Source organism: Pongo abelii, chromosome 15 (genome assembly GCF_028885655.2).
Source record: "Pongo abelii isolate AG06213 chromosome 15, NHGRI_mPonAbe1-v2.0_pri, whole genome shotgun sequence".
Lineage (NCBI taxonomy): Eukaryota > Metazoa > Chordata > Mammalia > Primates > Hominidae > Pongo > Pongo abelii.
This window is the reverse complement of record NC_072000.2, coordinates 59,710,363-59,731,570: the sequence shown is the minus strand read 5'-3', so window position 1 is coordinate 59,731,570 and position 21,208 is coordinate 59,710,363. Positions and strand designations below refer to the sequence as shown.

The 21,208-nt window shown below is 34.8% G+C and overlaps 1 protein-coding gene across 37 annotated transcripts in view; it reads right to left on the bottom strand.

Moving 5' to 3' along the window:
• KTN1 (kinectin 1) overlaps window positions 1-21,208 on the bottom strand; it is a 140,343-nt gene that overhangs the window by 34,488 nt on the left and 84,647 nt on the right. For 12 of the 37 annotated variants that reach the window (XM_024231387.3, XM_024231389.3, XM_054530150.2 and 9 more), the window contains 10 exons: window positions 18,955-19,044; window positions 15,484-15,564; window positions 14,641-14,730; window positions 14,419-14,511; window positions 13,597-13,668; window positions 13,286-13,369; window positions 10,384-10,467; window positions 8,793-8,885; window positions 7,555-7,675; window positions 2,632-3,112 (listed from right to left, as the gene is read on the bottom strand). In XM_024231387.3, coding sequence (XP_024087155.3) covers window positions 3,108-3,112; window positions 7,555-7,675; window positions 8,793-8,885; window positions 10,384-10,467; window positions 13,286-13,369; window positions 13,597-13,668; window positions 14,419-14,511; window positions 14,641-14,730; window positions 15,484-15,564; window positions 18,955-19,044 — 813 coding nt within the window. In that variant the 3' untranslated portion in view covers window positions 2,632-3,107. Of the gene's footprint in view, window positions 1-2,631; window positions 3,113-6,483; window positions 6,540-7,554; window positions 7,676-8,792; window positions 8,886-10,383; window positions 10,468-13,042; window positions 13,127-13,285; window positions 13,370-13,596; window positions 13,669-14,418; window positions 14,512-14,640; window positions 14,731-15,483; window positions 15,565-18,954; window positions 19,045-21,208 lie in introns of those variants that run through there. The other 25 variants (XM_024231383.3, XM_024231388.3, XM_054530146.2 and 22 more) reach the window with 4 other exon arrangements.

The following is a 21,208-nucleotide window of genomic DNA, read 5'->3' as shown; positions in this document are numbered from 1 at the left end:
CCGGTTAATACAAGTCCAGTCCAACCCAGTTTAATAACCCATCTCCCATCTGCCCCCTGGCTTTAATAATGTCAACAAGGAATTGTCTTCTCTTTCATTTTTCCTTTGCCCTCCCTTTTCTGGGGACCCAAATGAATGAGATCAAGGGACAAACATGTCTTAACCGCGGGTGTAACTGCAGCCTCCTTCTGGTGGTAACTGCTTCTCCCTACATCTCATCCTGGGCAGATTCCACAAGTGGCAGGTGCCCACATGCAGTCTCTGTCCCGGGATGCAAGACACATGAAAAATCTAGCTCTAACTCTGTGAGCAATACAGCTATTGCCCACAGCTATACGCCACATAGCCTCCTGCAGCTAGAGTGAAACACATGCAAGGCAGCTCAAGCCTGGATGCTTTACACAATATCACTACCTCCAGGAAACGAATTAGTTTTCCTACCCCACACCCAAGGGTATGGCCGGCTTCACAGGCATCCCCACTCCTCCCTTCCATGTCTCTCTCTTCTCTTTTTGGGGATCAAGAAGTCTGCCCCTGACTATTCTTTATGCTCTTCCTGTAAGCTTTCTTCAATGTGTCATTTTCTTAGGGCTTTCTGCCTCAGTTGACTGTGATAGTGGCAAGGAGAGCCATTGAGTTTGATGACACAGAATTCCTTCTCTTTTGATGCTCCCTTCCTCTCCTGGAGATAGGTTTGTAATACACTGGGAGGAGGCGGACAGTCGGGGATTGAGGCAAGGAGGCTACTTTGGCCTTTAATCACTCAGTGCAACTAAGGAGCTGGGAATCTTTAACTGTAAGGGGAATGAACGTAGAGCAGAGAATTATCTTCGCTTATCTGAACAATCACTGAGAGTGTGATAACATTTTCCTATGTGATTCTGTAGTGAGAAAGGACAGATTGATGCAAGTATCAGGGACACAACTTTTAATAATGTCATACAAGAACCATTAACAATTACAGCTGTCAAGTTAGAAAAGGCAATGTTGTGAACTTCCTGCTACTTCAGAGGCAAAAGATGAATGACTGTAAGGTTGGGATGTTGAGGGAAGGGATACAAACTGACAGGAGACTGGACTGTGTCCCCAGAGTCCTTTGAAATTTATTTTTTTAAATTCAAACATACAGAAAGGTTGAAAAAAATAATAGAATTACACAATTCTTCTGAGGAACTTAGCTCTGAAGAGAGGAAGAGTAGCAAGAAGACACTGTAACTTGGAAGGCAGAATTTGTTTGTTACAGGTGGCAGCAACAGGAGCACCTTTAGGCAATGGGAAAGGACAAAGGAAAGAGGCTGATGATGTAGTATCTGGCCTTCAGATCAATTTCCTAATGATTTGCTGAAAGCAGCAAAGGTAGCAAAAGGTAGCTTGAATCCCCACACCAGTCCTCACTGACCATAAGAAGTCACTTCAGTTGATTTCTATATGCCTTAGAAATACTACATGTGCAGTGAAGTGAAAAGGTTAGGAAGCACCACTTGAGATAATCTTCAACCTCCAAAAATGAATTTTATCCATTCATTCAAATAGTCGAGCACAATGACGTATCAGGCACTGTCTCAGGCTACAGATACAGCAAAGAACCAAAGAGATGTTTCTTGTCCTTGTGGAGCTTACTTACTGGTGGGAACAAGGGGAGTAGAAATCAAGTATGACAGACAATAAGGCAGAATAGGGAGGGCAGAAGGATAGCAGATAGTCAGGAAAGACTTAATGAGAAGGGTGACATTTAAGCAGATTTCAACACAGTGAAGGAGCAAGCCAAAGCTGACACACCAGAGGAGAGTTCCAAGCCCAGAGAAGAGAAAATGCAGAGGCCCCATGACAGAAGCATGACCGTTATGTGCACCAAAATAACAAGATGACCACAGTGCAGCCTAATGGGTACTTCAGTACTCAATGGCACAAGATATTTCTCAGTGGTTATTCAGCATCTGAAGTGTTTTTAACCAATTATTAAAAAAAACTTTCATCGGCCGGGCACAGTGGTTCACACCGGTAATCCCAGCACTTTGGGAGGCCAAGATGGGTGGATCACTTGAGGTCAGCAGTTCAAGACCAGCCTGGCCAACAAGGTGAAAACCTTTTTCCACTAAAAATACAAAAATTAGCCAGGCATGGTGGCTGGTGCCTGTAATCCCAGCTACATGAGAATCGCTTGAACCCAGGAGACGGAGGTTGCAGTAAGCCCAGATCGTGCCACTGCACTCCTGCGTGGACAACAGAGTGAGACTCTGTATCAAAAAACAGTAACAACAATAACAACAACAACAAAAAAGATGACACATGTAAACGGTGTAACAGTGCCTGAGAAAGAAAACTAAAAGTTAATTATTACTTCAAAAAAATAATAGTAATGGTAAAAATAGAGCTCCTCTACCTGAAGTGTGGGTGTTAAGTCTGAAATTCTAAACGCTTGCTCTGTCCTTTCTGAAACCCCAGCACTCCTGGGGCACTTTATATTGGACCAAACCGAAGAGGACCCAGAGCACCAGTTAGAAAGGTTATAGAAGCTACATAAACCTATCTTGTTGAATGGTTGCCAATTAATAGCTGTATTCTAAATTACAATGATCTGTACTACTAATGAAATCTGTTAAAGCTCAATAAAAATTAGAACAAGTCAAGTTTGAATAATAAGCATCCTTTTATTTGCTGACGCCATTACAAAAACCGATTACATTAGCAACAAAAAAGTGTTTTCTTGAGTTGAAGTCAGAGGCAGTTACTTCCCAAAATGTTAAGTAAAACAGTGTTCAACATCAGTATTAAAATGTTAAATTTTACATTGTCTTTACCACTTTGATCTTCTGAACAATTTTATTGAGCAAAATAAGATAAAAGATTACATGTTTATCTTCAGGAATGTAAAGGTCTAATTATTCAAACAGTTTTTATTATAAAACTAAACTCTGAAGGTGTCTACAGAGTTGGCTTTTTTTTTTCTTTCTTTAAATCAGTAGTCTAACAAGGATTAGAAAAGACAAAACTCTGTTCAGTGTTTCTGACAAAGTAGAAAGGGTGAAAACATAAATAAGGCTTTAATTTGGCAAAATATAATACAATGCCTTTTTTATCCTCAAATGAACAGTTTCCCAATTACTTCACTCTGTAAAAGATCAGAAAGAATGAATTTCACTTTAAAACAAAGCAACAGAAGGCAATCAGAAGACATTTGTCAAACACCAAAAGTACATCTTCCATTTGATCTAGCATGGCCCTTTCAAATAGACTCAAAGTAATTCACACTAATGGTAATCAAAATGAGAAAAATCTCAGGATTCAAAGGAAACAAGCTTTTAGGTAGATATTTTTGAATGTGAGCCAAATTCTGTTAGAAAACATTTAAGACAACAACACTGGTAATCCATTTTTATTAAGTCCTACTCAAGAGAATGTAAAGCTAAAGTGAGTGAGTAGCAATGAAAAGAGGTTGAATACAACCTTACCCCAGTGAACAAATAATTTAAAAGAGCAGAAATAGATTTTTTTTTTTTTTAGCTCATATGAAGTTTTCTAAGTCACATAAGATGACTACAGAAATTAAACTTCAAAAGCCATTAGAGAGACTAAGAGGACTTAACCAAACACAACATGTTAAATTTTGCCTTGGATTCTGGTTTGGGGAAAATAGTTAAAAAGCTACTTTGGGTACGATTGACAAAATGTGAACAAAGGTTTAATATCAGATACTACATAACTACTATTTTGTCTTTTTGGATGTAATAATGGTACCACTGATTGGTAAAACAATGTCTTGTTTTCGGAGATGCGTGCTAAAGTACTTAGAGATAAAATGTCATAACGACTAAAAGTTACTTTCAATTAGTTTAACAACAACAAAATATGTAGACATATAGAAAGAGATGAAGCAGGTGGAGGGTTTATGGGTGTTGTACTATTCTTTCAACTTTATGTGTGAAGTTTTTCAAAATAAAAAGTTTAGAGGAAAGAAGCAATTGGAAAATTAAAAAGCAAAGTTATCACTGGCTATTAACAGTTGATTGGAAAGTCTAAAAAGATCACTAGTACATTAAACTCTAAAGTGCTATGTAAACATATTACAGAAAATGAAAACCTGATCCATACGATAGCCAAGGTTCAGTGTAGAAATAAGATAAGTTTTTCTCCAGAGCATTAACTCTTGTACTTCAGGAGCACTACAAAAGGACTTTTTCTTCCAGAAACACTTAAGAATCTATTTGTTAAAGGGGGTACAGAGAGCACACACAGAGCTTCACCTCCATTTCATCTGGATAATACTGTAAGCCTCTCCAATACACTACTGACAAACCAAATACCAACTTTAGGAAAAAGTCAGAATTCACTGACAAAATTTCTAAGAGGCTGGCAAAAAAAATAAACAAATAAAAAGACAAAATGAGGAGAAAAGAAAACAGTGACAAAAGGGATCAGTGAACACAGTGCCTGAATTAGGGAGAAGAAAAGCAATGATTAAGAACACAAGCCCTGTACCCAAACTACCTTGATTTAAACCCCAGCTCGCCCATTTATTAGCCGTATGACCTTGGACAAGTTATAGAATCTCTTTGGGTCTTTTGTAACATGGGAATAATAATACCTACCTACCTAACGCACAGGGTGGTTGTGAAGATTAAAAGAGCTGCCACATGTTGGAAGCATGCTTATGCTTACAGGCATACTCATGAAGTATCAGCTATTTAAATTATCATCCTCCCTCAACAGGATTCTACAAACTGGTTCCAAGATAAGGTAACCTGGGATAATAAAGTTTTCTGATTTGGTTAGAAATACACCTAGAAAACTTAGAAACCAGGCAAATGTGAAACATAAAGAGTAGATATCTGGGAACAAAAAAGTATATTATAAAATGCCAATACTGTCAATTCATATAAAAGGCATCTTAATCAATCTCCCACTCCCCTCAAATGGAAAGAGGAGGATGGTACCCTTTTCTTTTTTTGATGGGGGGGAGGAAAAATAGGTAATGGGAAAAAAAATTTCCAAAAGAAAAGTTTTCACAAATTAAAGATATCAGTTAAATACACCTCCCCTACAGTTCTAAGAAACGCTAAATACTATGTATCAGGATTTAGAAAAACTACATCACTGCATATTATCTCTTGCATATTTGTTTTTAAAAACAACTCTCCCTTTACTATGTGCAGCATTATCATAAACAATTCATAAGTACTTGTGTATATTTTTAAAGGTTTCTTGACATTAGATATATTAACCTATTACCTACATTCTAATGATTAAGAAATGTGTTATTTTCAATTTAATCATCTCGTGTCAGTTTAAATAGAGTATACGGGAGGGAGAATACATGTAGCAAAAATGATAGCTAAGGATAAAAACCTGAGGGTAACACAAACATTTAACGGGTATAAAGAAGAGCTATGGGAACCAAAACATAAGCACATAAGGAAGAATTATCAACGTCAATGCCAGGCAGAGCCTAAGGAATGAAGAAGTTCGAGAGGGTCTGGTGGGCCTCTATTTTCATAACAATCTAGCCTATCATTCATGATATAATACTGTCAACCACCCACTTGCCAAACTTGGACTTATGTTTATCAGCTGACAAAAGAATGTTGTGCTATCACTTAGGGGAGCTGTCTGCCAACTGCGTTGTGAGGGTATACAGACATATTTTAATAAATTACTATAATTCTGTAAATCAAAAAGAAAAAGTGTTATTATCAATGATTCATATGTCTCAAATGTAATACAATTAAAACAAATGTGGCAACGGACAAGCCAAAAATAGTTCACAAGACTTAAAATGAGCAGACTATGTATTTAGGAAGAAAAGAAAAATATTAAAGAACATCTATGAGATGCTAAAGAGAGAATATTGCTTAGGTCTAAAGGCAAGGGGTAATAGGCAATCTTTTAATTGTTTAAGCTCTCTAGAAATGAAACCCTTCCCTTATAACGCAAAGGTCTAACATCAGCATTTTTGACATATTTCATAAGTACTTTCAGTATCTCATCACATGCAAAAGAAGGGCCTATATTGGATCTAGCAATTAGGGATCATTAATGATTTTTGCAAAAATGATTTCATTGAAATAGCAGGAAGAAAAGCCATTCTAGAGTGTATAAAGTAATCAATAACAATAAATAAGTAGATAGAGAGTATTTTCTTAAGAATACTAAATAGTAAAAAAGTAAAAAATAACGGTGGTAACCTGAAGGAAGTACAAGGTTAAAATAAGCCATCTGAGCATGTTTTCAAGACTGAACAGAGGGAGCCAGTGGAAAGAATAAGGCTGAAGTCCTGGGAAGGAGCGATGGAAGAGTTTCCCTAGGAAGCAAGGTTACTTCCTAATTTGGAAAAGCGAGCAAATTGGCAGAATTTTTACACTGGGAAACTGGAGAAGTCAGCTTACCAAGGATAAAAGATTTGGGATGAGGCTTAATTACTTTTGTTGATATGCTGAAGAATGAGCTGGGCTTATCATATAGAAAGTCATGTTAGAGATAACTGACCTGAATTAGCATTTTGAAGGAGAGCATGTGTCAAGGTAGGCCAGAGGATGATCACTCTAAAGTGAGACAAAATGCTCCTGTAACATCAAAATGGAAGTCCATCCCAACTTTTCCAGAATACCTAAGCTCTCCCTGAGGCCTTGTATAGCCCAACACAGTATTATCAGGGGTTCTGAAAGGGATAATTCAGTGATGAGTTGCCCCTCAGGGTCTCCAGGATATCATGATTGTTTTAGAGAAAATATCTTCAAAAGAAGAATATCTGAAGTATTCAGTGCATATCTGAATACTCTAATTACACTCTAGGCAGTGTGACTTAAGTTATTCATAAAACAGGTAAAATCCAGGTAGCAACAGAAAAAACAAAACAAAAAAAAAAAAAACCTACAACCAGAAAAACAAAAACTGCATTCACCGCTGGAATACAAGTCATTTTAAAATGCTACCAAATCTGAGCCTTCCAAGGTAATATAGACAATAAAAGCTCATAACATGACTTGGTTAATTATGGGTTTAGCTATCCTCAAGTAAAAATCTCACTTCAGGAGCTAATGAATGAATTTCTTAGATTACCTAACAAAAGCAAACTTGAATAAAAACCAGCTTTCAATTTTATGACACTGTGATGACTTTACTTTCAGTTCAGCAATCTTACCTCAGTTAAAATGTTATGGTCATTTTATTTTGGGAGGGAGGAAAGGAGGAAGGAAGGGAAGGGGGAGAAAAGGTCACAGATACTTACTCTAAACTAAGAACAGAATAAACTAACGAAGCAGTTGCAGGTATTGAGGCAACACACAAAAACCCAGGCAGCCAAGTTACAAGAGAATCTGTTTGATACAAAGGTCAAAGGAGGCAAAGATAACCCCTCCAAGCTACAAGACCTTCAAAATATGCACAAAATAGAACTAAAGCTCCAAGAAAGCTTAAGGCTGTCATCTGAAGTTCTGAGAGAGATAAAGAAGGAATATTTCCTCTAGTGAAGTGAGCTTCCTTTATTTATGTAAATACACATTACACATACACCTAACGTCAATTACCCATAGACAGCAATATTTCAGTTGTCCTTACCTAACACCTGGTAGTGCTCTTTCTCTTTTGTGAGCTGTTGGTTTACTGCCTGAAGCAACTGCTGTAACTGTGTTACAGTCTGATTTAGACTTACAGACATTGTCTCCTTCTCAGAAGACTCCTAAAAAGAAGATGGAAGTGATGATAAACTCCATACACAAGGAAAAGAAATGTACAACCAAACAACAGAAAATGTTATATTGCTGATTTAAACACAAACATTAAAAAATCTGAACAATGACATGAAAATCAACAATAACAAAAACCACATAGAGAAATACTGTTTGCTAACTAGTGGTGCAAACTAGTTGGCACCAAAGAAAACTATGTTATAAATGTTGTCACTTGGACACAAAAGGAAAAAAATCTAGAATCTATGAATATCAGAAATATATCCATTTTTTCTTTCAGAAAAAAAAATTTGCCCTGCAAAAGAAAGCACATTCCAAATAGTAAAAAAAGTTAATATATATTGAGCTCTTACTAAGTAAGTGCCAGGCACTGTTGTAAGTACCACCTACTATTTTAAGTGTTTTATGTATTAACTCATTTACTTCTTTCAAAAACCCCACAGGATAGGTACTATTATCATTGCCTTTTACAGATGGGGCAACTAAAGCACAAAGTGGCTAAGATCTGCCCAAATTCACATAGCTACTAAGTGGCAGAGCCAGGATTCAAACATAGGCAGTCTAGCTCCAGAGTCTATACTCTAAGCCAGCAGTACCCAACCGTTTTGGCACCAGGGACCAGTTTTGTGGAAGACAATTTTTCCACAGATGGGTGAGTGCGGGGATAGTTTCAGGATGAAACTGTTCCACCTCAGATCATCAGGCATTAGATTCTCATAAGGAGTATGCAGTTCACAATAGGGTTTGCACTCCTATGAGAATCTAATGCTGCCACTGATCTGACAGGAGGCAGAGCTCAGGCGGTAATGGTCATTAACCCACCACTCATCTCCTGCTGTGTGGCCTGGTTCCTAAAAAGCCACTGACTGGTACCTGTCCACAGTCCAGGGATTGGGGACCCCTGCTCCATACCTCTCAACACAACCCTTAAAATTAACATACCTCACTAAGCAAAAATGAGATCAAACATCAGTGAAAACACTACGTTTTAGGGACAGAATATTTTCAAGAAAGATGACTTTCAGAGATGGACCTTATACATTTTTGTTCTTCACACAGGTCACAAGGTAACTAGCTCAGAGATCTGGGGATGAAGAAAATACATACCGTTTCTGGGGAAACATCACTATTTTCAATAACAGTAGTGTCTCCAGCAGCTTTTACTATTTTTGACTGGATAAGCTCCAGTGACTGTTGAGCCTATAAGGAAAGCAATATGGTAGCTACTAAATAATACAGTTGATAAATACATAAAAAATGAATAATTTTATTCATTTTGTAGAAGGTAAAATCTCCTCTCAAAAGACAACACAGGTTTTTCCCTCCAAAATGAAAATAGCTTCACCCCCCACCAGATTATAAGAACATATGTTCACTGTTTTTAAAAGCTTAAGTAATACAGAAACTATATAAAGAAATTTAAAAACAGAAATAACCGTAGTTGATATTTCGGTTAGTATTAGTCTAGATTAAAGGTTAGTCAAATCTGGCCCAAAGCCTGTTTTTGTACAGAACACAAGCTAAGAATATTTTTTACTTTTTAAAGGGCCATGTTGCTGGGCGCAGTGGCTCACGCCTGTAATCCTAGCACTTTGGGAGGCCGAGGCGGGCGGATCACCTGAGGTTGGGAGTTCGAGACCAGCCTGACCAACATGGAGAAACCCCATTTCTACTAAAAATACAAAATCAGCTGGGTATGGTGGCACATGCCTGTAATTCTAGCTACTAGGGAGGCTGAGGAAGGAGAATCGACTGAACCTGGGAAGCGGAGGTTGCAGTGAGCCAAGATCGTGCCATTGCACTCCAGCCTGAGCAACAAGAGTGAAACTCCATCTCAAAAAAAAAAATTTCTTTCAACTCTTTAAAAGGAGAATTATTTTTTAAAATGAGATAACTTTTAAAATCTATCAGAATATCAAATATTTAAATGTTAGACAATATCTAATATTGGTGAGGTTATAGGGAAATACACGTTCTCATACCATGTTGAGAGGAGTATAAATTACTACTGTTGGGTTTCTGGGATTCCATTTTATACTATCAAAATTTAAGGCATGCGTACCTCTTGTTCTTGCAATTCCAAAAAGTGACATTTGTTTTGCTAATGATGATATATCCATAAACACTACCATAGCTCTAAAACAGCTTTGATATAAGAATATGTGAATTCTACTATTAAAAATAGACCTCAAAACAGAATTATAAATAATCTGTCAAACCAATGCAAAGAAATGCAGTCCTAAAAATCATTCATTTGCATTGAGATTAGGAAAAATATATTTGTATGAAGAAATAAATGAAGGAAAAACTTCTGAAAAAAACAGAAATTTATATCTTTGTTTTATCCAAAAGACCAAGAGAAACATACTTTGTAAATGAATACACAGCCAAATCCCAATTTTAAAAAATATATGGATGCAGCCAAATTTTAATAACTCCAACTAAATTTTACTCTGTACTTTATAAAGCAATTAATTATAGAAACGTGAGGAAATAATGAAGTGAATTAAGAATCCTGGAAAAACAAGCCGAAAAGTTTCGTTCCAAAATAGTAACTAATAACAAGCAGCTTAAATTTATAAAAGGTTAATATAATGATGCAAAACAACAAATCCAGAATTAGCAGCATAAGTTTGCTTAAGACTAAACACACAACATAGGCTCGTGATACTACATCTCTAGGACAAACAGTGCCTACCTTATGCAAATCACCAGCTACCTTCTGTCTTTCATTTTGTTCAGTTCTAAGTTTTGTGAGTGTTTCATTTAACTGTGCCTTCAACTGTAAAAATAAAGGAACACCACAATTAACTTAATTTGCATCATTCTTTGATTATGCTGATACCTCTAGGACTGAAGAATGAATGGGATTGCTAACAGTTATTATGCACAGTGGATTAGCCAATATGCTGCACCAGATGTATAGAAAGGCTAAGCAGTAGAGGTTCCCATCTGTAAAGCTAAACATAAGAAAAGCCACAGAAATGAACTACAGTTTAGAGTAGAAAACTGCAAATGCAAAAACAAAACCATCAAATTCCAGTAAAGTGCCTTTTAAAGGTATCACTATTTGTAACAGTCACTGAAATTATTCCAAATTAAAAGCCAAATAGATACTTTATCCATTAGTTTTTAAAGGCTTTCTTAATCTATACAGTTCAATTAAAGAGTCAATTATACAATATTTTTAAAAACATTGAACAGAAGACTACAAATCCAGTCAAATTAAAACTCCCAAAATACTGACCATCGTTTAAGGCTTCACTAAGGGGTAGTACAAGACCACACTGGCCTAAATTATACCATCAAGAAATGCCTTACGACACACCTATGAATAACCAATCTGTCAAAACAGAAAGTTCTGTAACTCCAGTGCGAATATATAATGCCACTTCTCTGATTTTCCAATTAAATATGAGCAAGGAAAATGAACTATATTGCTCCCAAAAAACTGTCTTCTTATTCTCATAAGGTATTTGTTTTTGCTTCCCACCCATGGGCACTTTTGAAACAGTTCTAGAGGCCCAAAGCGGGAAATACAAGGCAGTGACATTTAAAATTGGAGGGAGAATTAAAAAGGGGCGGCAGTGGGGCGGAGGGAAACTCCACTTGGAAATTTTATCTGAGGAATTCTATGTAAGTACCCAAATAAATTTTGCTCCTTTACACAACTTTGAGTTTTAATATTCTCCATCAGAGAAATGAATCTTTTGGCCCAAGAATACACAAAGAACGCACAGGCAAACAAAGCTATTTTATCATAAAAAGTAGCAGCAGTTATTCTGAGCAAACAAACATTAAAATAAAGATTCCAAACTCAAGACTAGGGAAAAAAAGTAAGTATCAACCACTCAAAATGATCTCCTGACAGAAGTAGAGGGACAAAAAATCAAAATAAAGCATTAAGCTGAGTGGAGATGTAACCATGTAACTGTTGAGTCAGCCACTAAGCACCAAAGTTAATAAGTAAAACTCTAACAACTAGTTAGAAATGATTTTTTAAAAACACAGAGTGAGGACTTATAGCCATGACATATCACAGTCCTAATCTGTGCAATGTATAGCATAGAACTAGTCTCACAATGCAGTGTGAATGAGTTCAATTAAAGTAAAACATTGGTAAATAAAACAAAGATTTAAAAATTAGAGGTGTAGGGCTCTGTGTGTGTAGGGCTGTGTGTGTATGAACATCCCTAATCTGAAAATCTGAACTCTGAAATGCTCCAAAATCCTAAACTTTTTAAGCACTGACATGACACTCAAAGGAAATGTTCACTGGAGCATTTCAGATTTCGGGTTTTCAGATAAGGGACACATACAGAGCAAGCATATAATACAAATAATCCAAAATCCCCCCCAAAATAGCTGGTTCCAAGCATTCCAGATAAAGAATATGCAACCTGTATTTCACACAGCTCTACTCTAAAAATTGATTCCCATAAATTTTTGCCATAACATAGGATACCAACCACAAATGAATGAGTTAAAGTTTTCTTGGTACATGGAGTAATGCTAACAAGAAAATTCCAAACTGGGCAGGGTGAACTTTGGGTAAAGAAAAAACTTACTTACTGTAATCTTCTGAGAGTTTATTAAGGTACTCAAAAAAAAAAAAATCTAATCCCTGTGCTGTAACAATTTTTAACTCACAAGGAAGACCTAAAAATTGTTGTTTGAAACAGAGAGCAAGACAGCCATATTTGTCTAATAGCTAAATCTGTCACAATCAGTACAGTTTTTAGAAAACTTGAGAATAGGAATACAGGGTACCATATGTTCTAAGACATTTAGCTAACTTTATCTCAAAGTCTATGCTTTTAGGATTACTATGCTCTAAATAGTATGTTGATAATAAAGACTCTTGTACGCTTTTTAATATTTGTAATATATAGAGAGACTAGGTTAAAATTAGAAACTGGATTAGATTACTGCCCTTGAATGAAGAATACGTGTCTTTGACTTTCAATATAATCTTCTCCCAGGTTAGAAAATAAAAGGCCCCATTAGCTATGATAGTCTGAGAAGAAAATCTTCGTAACTCAGCCAATCTTTCATTTCTTTATTCACAGAAAAGACTGCTGTTTGAGAAAATAGGATTTATAAAACATCGAAAATTTTGAAAAAGAGTTGGAAGCCAAACATGCCATTGTTAGGAGCTAAGAAAAGACGGATCATTTTAGGAGTCAAGAAAAGAAAGATAATCTTAGGAATCATCGGAATATGAAGATTATCTTAGACTTACAAAAAGGCCAAGCTAAAGATGTTAGCAAAGAAAAAAAAGCTTGGATGGTTTCTCCACATGTCAACAAAGTGTTTTCAGTGCCTACTTGATACCCAGTGGAGGACAAGCTTCTTACCAAATTTAGCTCTTCATTCTGTCTTACTGCTTCAGAATATGAATCATCAAGTTTTTTCTGCAATTCAGTCAACAGATCTTTCAGCTGCAATGAAGTTTAGAGTTTAAGATTGATCTCCTTATGATAGCCCATGTTTTGTATGCTACTCGGAAGCTCTGCCACAAACAACTTATACTGAAATATCACTGTTATAAACTTAATCTGAATTGAGAAGCAAGTTTGAAAAGATTCTGTTTTAAGTACCTCTCTGACTTCTGTAACATAGGTAGATCGTTCCATCTCTGCCTTTTCTAGTTCCATTTCCAAATGTTCTCGTTCTCTTCTCAGCTAGCAATGCAACAAAGGAAAAGTTAACACACTTAAAATTTCCTTTCATAATATTTCCCCACAAGGCAAAATTATGACACTTATGAATATAAAACTATATCAACTCAAACACTACCCAAGATATTAAGAGCATAACTATAAAGTAATCTTAAACTATAGATCTTCAGACAACCGTTAATGCTAAAAACAAATCCATAGGTTACAAGTAAAACAATCAAATAACATACATTTTCAATATCCTTATTTTCTCTTCTTAATCGCTCTAGCTCTTGTTCTGAAGATGTAAATGATGACTGCATCTGAAATGTGAAACAATTATATGGCCAAGTAAACCACCAAGGATATAGCAGTTTCTATCCTGTAGAATTCTGATCAATTAAAAGACACTTCCAAGGTTTTGAAATGCATCTCATTTAAAGTCTTACTGAATTTTAAAAGACCTTAAAAATGAGTCACATTGAACTTGATTTAAATTGTGGTCCAAACCTACTCCATTTGTCTATCAGGCTCGGCTAAAAGTGATTAATTTTTGATTAGTATTTACTGATATTCAGCTGTATTTATTCTGCAAGTGCATTAGAGTACCATCAGCAACTGTAAATTCTGCACATTGGCCCCAAAAAATAAGTGAGTAATGGTACTCTTTATCACGCTGAAGTAAAAGGGAGAAAAATTAAGGTTGCACAATAACATTCAGGTCCCACGAATAGAAGAACTTTTTCTTGAATTCTATATTATGGGTTAAATACTTTAAAACTGATTTTGAACCCAGTATTCTTTACCTTATCACACGATAGTTCTGTAACTAGCACTCTACATTCTATATGATTACCCTTTAGTCATACTTTAAAACCGGTGATTTTCAAACTTGGGTGGGCATTAGACTATTCTGGAGGGCTCATGAAAACACAGACTGCTGCCACCCCACATACATGTTTTGGATTTGGTAGCTGGGTTGGGGCCCAAGAATGTGCATGGTGATGCTGATACTGCTGGTTCAAGCCCCACACATTGAGAACCACTGCTCTAAGCTTTTCTTTTGTAAATACCTGTTTAATAGTCTTGTGTGATTCATCGACCTTAACTTTCCATTTATTTTCTTCTTGCTCAACACTCCTCTGTAGCTTCTGTAAAATTCCTTCCTACAGACAAAAGTATAGTTGTTTTGAAAAATTCATGTTCTAATGCCAAGATAAAACTATTTAGGCCACGAAGGAAGAAGGTAATGATTTAAAGTAAAATCAAAATGTAGATTAAAAATCATTTCCTACTGTTTCTGCAAGGACGGATTTGTATTTTTCACACTCAAGCTGTAACAATGTGTGCATTTCATCAGCTTCTTTTAACTTGTGCTCTAGAACCTGCAAAGAACGAAATAAAGAAAAATTCCATAATTCTACCGGAAAGTTTTACGCTTCAAGTTTGTTTTAGTACTTAATACTGTAGTATGATAAATGGTTTCAAAGTGTTTTATAAGGAAACACTACATTTCAACCTTTCTAAGTAGCAGTGAAGTTCATTCAATGACCCTTTTGGTCATTTTTATTAAACAATGTTATAATAAATAGTCTTGGTACTAAAGTCTTTAGTCAGGTGGTAAGATCAAAGCAGACCCACATGTGAAGGACGGTCACAATGCCTATACTACACACATGGGAAAGAGGATTTTATTCATGCCACTTGAGATACAAGAAAACAATAATAATAAATCCCCCCAATTTCAGTAGCCAAGGATAAAAACCAATCCAGTTTCTAAATACCTCTAACGATGTATTTGGGGATGCTTCAGCAAACCAGTGAGATTCTACCTATCTCGACTGATCTTTACTTTTTAAACCTAGGCTAAAAAGATAGTAAGGGATAAATATTCAATTTTAGAAACAATTAAAATACAGAGTTAAAGGAATGGCAAACACTAGCTTTGTAAACAAATCAAATGCAAAGACAACTTACTGTATTTCAACTAAAATTTAAACAAAATGAAATCACCTTCTTACACTTTCTCAAAAGAGCCTTATTCGATTATCTTTTATCTTTTCCAAGCTCATGAAGACAAAATCTTATTCTTCTTTTTTCTATGTTTAAATTACAAACAGTTCATTTGTTGAACTAACCTTAACCTCCTCTGACCCTGAAGTTCCAGCCATACATTCTTTTGCCTTTTTTTCAAATCCATGCAACCATTCACTGTAACTCTGTGGAGGAGAAAAGTTAAAATCATTAATTTCCAAAGAAAAAAAAATCCAAATAAAATAGGTCAAACATTTAAAATAACCAAATTAGATAATTATAAAAGAAACCTACATAGACAAACAGGACATAGCTACAAATTTCAAAGAGGAATGTAATTACTGCATAAGTTGGACATAACCCACTTTTAAAACAAGCACTAAAAACAGACCTACGTACCTACCATCAAAATAAAATCTTATATACCTAACCAAGAGTATTTTCAACTAAATTCTGCAGTTGCAGTTAGAAAAACCTGGGCTCAAATCTGGCCTCTACCACTTACTAGCACCAGGACAAATAATCTTTAAAACACAAAAAACCCAGAATAATTTTTCAAAACTGTTTCCAGGTAAAACAGTTCTCAAAAATGAAGTATTTTGAGTTCATAAAGTGGAAGTTCAACTGAAGATGTTTCATTTGGAGGATTTCAAATTCTATGAAAATGCTCCAAGGACTCTAAAATTATTTCATTCAAATTAGGAAATATTATTAAGCATTTTAAAAATCCTAATGAGAAGTGATATGCATACACATTTACTTGTTTAAATCCAACAAAAACTCAATTTGTACTGACAGGTTAGCTGGTAAATATGCATATATTACAGTTTTGGCATTTACTCTAAATTTTAGAATAAATTACTCTAAATTATTGATGCTTATCTGAATTTTACACTTTGATAAAGTGTATCTGTGTGTTAGATACTTTAAATCAAATTTCCTCTTATTCCTTCTTTTAAGTCTTTGGATTAAATTTAAGAAAAAAAACTCATGAAATTTTTATTAACTGCTATAATATAAACTGTTACATATGCAGCTGAATCAGGGTTCTCTGTAAACTATCAAATAACAAAAAACAAAAGTAGATGCTGAGTCACTCCATAGTACAATATCTTTAATATCAAATTAGTTTTAAAACACTATTTAACATTCTCACATTATAAATCTGAACCAAGACTAAATGTACACTGTCAGAATCCTACTTAACAGTTTCAACTATTGGTACCCAACATAAATTAAGATAAAAAACTAGTTTCGTTGCTTAAAGTTTGTAAATTTCCCTCTAGGTCATGTAATTTAGATCTCTCCTATGTTGACTGCTCAGCAAAACAGCAAAAGGAAACAGTAAAAAAAATTTATGTACTTTTATATCTACTGATTATCTTGACTTATCTTAATGTTAATGAAGCTTATTGCTTTATTATTTTATAACGTAAATAGTTTATTGTCCTTCATATCTTTACAAACCTAAAATGCCAGACTCTAATGTTAGCACATAGAAAGTTTAGTACATTTCTTGTAGACTATACGCAGAAATATTCAACTTTTAACAACTATATGAACAAAAGCCAAACAGTATCATCCATATATTATGATGACTTATAAACATTTATAGTGTCAAAAAGATCTGGTTACTGAGAGTGGGTAGTATTGCTGTTAGAAAAGAAAATTTTTACTGCTGGTGATCTTATACAATCTTTGAAGAACAGAAATTATCAATCATTAATTCTCTTGGCTCACAAAGTACTGCCAAAAAATACATCCCCCAATATTATTTCCATAAATAAAAAGTAGAAACAAAAACAGGTTACGCCACAAACAAAAAAAAATAAATATATTAATAGCAACCCTTTCTCTTAGGTTCAATTTAACAACAGCACTAGAACTGATAGCGTATCGATACGTTTACTCAGTGCTAGATATTTCATCAGTTCAACTCAAAAGTGGTAGAGATCTCCTAAACTGATCAAATCGGAACATATCCTCGATAGTTACAATGGAAACAAAGGAGTTTTCTCTCCTTACTTGAAATAAATGTAGGCTATACTTAACTCAGACTACAAATAGAACAAGCCATTAAGTTTACTTACCCCACCCCTAGCACCCACAGAGCTCCTTGGAGAAATAGTTGATTCTATGTTTGGGGCAGGAAATGTATATGATAAATCAGGAGCACCTTATCATACCACAAAGCATAGAAGCTATCAAAGTTTAGCAGCATTGTGTCAAAACGACTTGGTAACCAACCTAAATAAGTTCCAATGGGCCAAACGAAGACAAGCAGACATTACGAATCTCCTGATGAAAGTGCACACCACCGCCTATGAAGTGGTCTTGCCCCTACTCTACCCTACCCCCAAAATACTGAGCCTTAATCTGACCAGGAATCAGATTCCTGATTACAGATTTGATATATAAAAGATACATAAAGAAAAGAGGAACATGCTAACACCACAGGGATGCAGTCAACTAAATCCAAACTGTGGGAAACTTCATAGGAAACCACTAAGTTTTGTTTTTGTTTTTTTTTTTAAAGGAGGTGGGGTGTTGCTGAGAAAGAGTCGGGGAACCCGTGGATTAAAATATATCTAAGAGATGTCTCAAACCAGTTACATACTGACCTTATTTGGATCCTGATTAAAACAAACTACAATAAGTTATTATTTAATAAAATAGACAGTTTATATGACAACTGGAGAAATACATACTATACAAAATTAAGAATGTATTTTTAAGTGTAATATCACACTTTTTAAAAAGAAATCCTTATGTTTTAGAAATGTGTACTGAAATATTTACCGATGAAATGCTCTGATGTTTGAGTTCCTTCAAAATAATCTAGGGAGCGCAAGGTGGGAGGTAAAAGATTGCTTATATGCATGCCATGTACTGATATGCATATAAGTGCTATGGAGAGATGTTGGGTACATGAGGCCTCATTATGCTTGTCTCTCTGTTGAATAGTTTTCCATTAAATAAGAAAAAAAAAAAAGACCCTACACTCTATTCTAGGAAACTCACATGCACATTCACTGACTTTCTCTGCCCTCAAGTAATTATTGTTAATTCTCTGAACAAAGGAGAACATGTACTACCTCAAGTAAACCAAGTTTTTCTATATTATCTGTAAGATTTCTGCTTGAAGAAGGTAATAGATGACCAAAAATCTTGAGTTTTAAAATGTAAAGAGCCTGGTTCATAGTATCAAGTACATTAAGGAAGTGTTGCTAAAACTAAGAAGCAATCACTTAAAATTAAGTTTTAAATAAAGCCATTAAGAATGTTACCATATTGGTTTTATTAGCATTAAAAAACATTTCTTTCCCAAATATGATGTTTTCAATCTTCTAAATAATGTCTCATATATAAAATTTTATAGAAACAATACTATCAGGTAAATAGAAATGAGTTTTGAACCAAGTTATTAATCTTTACTGAAAAGCACGAGCTTAACAATAGGAAAGATCAAGAAATCAGCACTCTACTGAAACCAAGTGGAGTGCAAATGATGTTGCTTATTCATACCTTTCTTGAATAATGTCATCATGTTAAAAAAAATAATAAATTAGTCTTACCAAATCAGAAGGGACAGACACCTTTGGAAATAATTTTTTGAGAACTTCTTTAGCCTCCAACTCAACAGCTTCCACCTCTTGCTGTCTTTCCTAAAGCAGAAGATGAACCAAATCAGACTTACAAGATCACAGAATGTTTTTAGAAAAAGAAAAGAAAAATAACTATAGTGTTTTAAATTCTACAGGAAGAAAAAGTTAAAAAAATTTTTAATACTGACAAATGTTAAAATTTCCCACTTTAAGATATTAAAATGCTCCCATAAGAAAAAATCTGCAAAATCTCTAAAGCATCCTAAATATCAAATAATGCCTCAGCAATATCTGACAATATGGACATTTTCCTTGGCATTTAGAAATCAAGTGATTTGCCTGTCCAGGAACAATTCAAAAACAGACACAAAAAACATTTCTTATAGCTAAAACTTTATAAACTACCTACAGTAGAAAAATACACATTGGAGGAACACAACTGAGGTTTATTGGCCAGTATATCTCTATTAAAAAAATGGATCACTGATGGACTATATAACATCATGGCATTAAAATGGTAACTTTCTTATTTCCAACTTCAAGGTCATGTGAAGTATTTATGCTAAACAAGGAGGACCATCAAAATCTGATGGATGATATAAATGGGAAAAAGAAAGAACAAGGAGCAACTGATGGTGTATTACTTCACTAATGCCACACATCATAAAAACTAGTTCTGACACTTGTATATGGACTCTGCTATAAATTTACAAATATTACAAATGTGTAAGTCTAAATTTGCTGATATTAAATCCAAGTCTAATGGATATCAATTATAAACTCAAAACCATGGTTTGTCAAAATTAGGGTAATGACTTATCACACACCAAAAAAAAAAAATCTAACATTCAAACTACCTCCACAAGATTAAAAAAAAAAAAGACCCCTATAAAAATGCACATCTAAACCAAGCCAAGAAAATCATCTAAAAACAGTCACAAAGTTCAACAGGTGACAAGAAGGCAAGCAAGCTAGAAACATCTCAACCATATCTTTCCCCCAACATTTACATGTGAAATTTGAAATCTATCACTGATTCAAGGTCTACACACTTCAATTTTAGAAAATCTAATCACATGAAAATTTACACAATAAACAGCTACAGATTTTGCCATTTTCCATACACACAAAAAGCTGTTAAAGATCAGCAGCAGTATTTTTACAATAGGTGTTTTAATAGGATATTTTCAATAATTCAATGAAGTCCACTAATTTTCAGGAATACACCTAACTGCATAAAATAAGGAAAATAATTAATGCTATTTCAAGGACATTAAGAGATAATTCTTATCATTTGATCAAAGTACTAATCTTTAAAGAAAACCAGTTAGGAAAAGAGACACAAGGAACAGCTTTTCGAAAACTTCCCAAGGAAAAAAAAAGACTAACTAAAAGAACAAAGTATCTGACATAACCAAAAGCCACAAACATGGGAACTTACTTTTATTTGGTATTAACAATTTTAGCTAAGAAGTTTTCATCTGACATAGTAGTTGGGTTATAGATAGCAATTTCCATTCCACTTTAACATCTGGGAAAGATCTAATATTGAAAACTGAACTATAATTTGCATACCATCTTTAAGTGAAATGTTTAAGAGTTTCTTTCAGTAGCTCAAGAGTATTTAGCCTCTAAAAATAATCCTGTAAAGACAGCATATATCATCCTCTTTACATTTTAGGTAAGCTGACTGTAACTTATTTCTAGTTAAAATACTAAAAGTGTTTCACATAGTTCCTTTTCATCACAACATAATTTATGGCACTAGGTCAATCAACATCCCTTTACACCTATGCTATCTAAGGACTGTCTAAATTCCATTAAAATATAGAAGACTTCCAATTATATTCTCTGTAGATCTTTAGCTATGCAAGAAGGCATCATGCACAAAAATTCATTCTTTTAGAATTATAAAATGCAAAAATGCCTGTGGCAAGTAGCATGTAAGTAACTTCTTGTAGGAATGGCGTCATTAGCAACCAGATACCCAGTCCCACTAACAAAACCAAAAAGGTGGCTCTTAACCATCAAAAACAAAGTAATAGAAACAACCAGAAACCACACTAAAACCCTCATCGCTGACAGAAATGACTGTACAATTGCAACCACTCCCAGTGAAATAATAATGAAATGTCCCAATGAAATGTCCTATCTGACCTAGATTTTACTACTCTCTGGTCCCAATATACCTGTCAGCTATCTCGAATTTAACCTTTACTGAAAA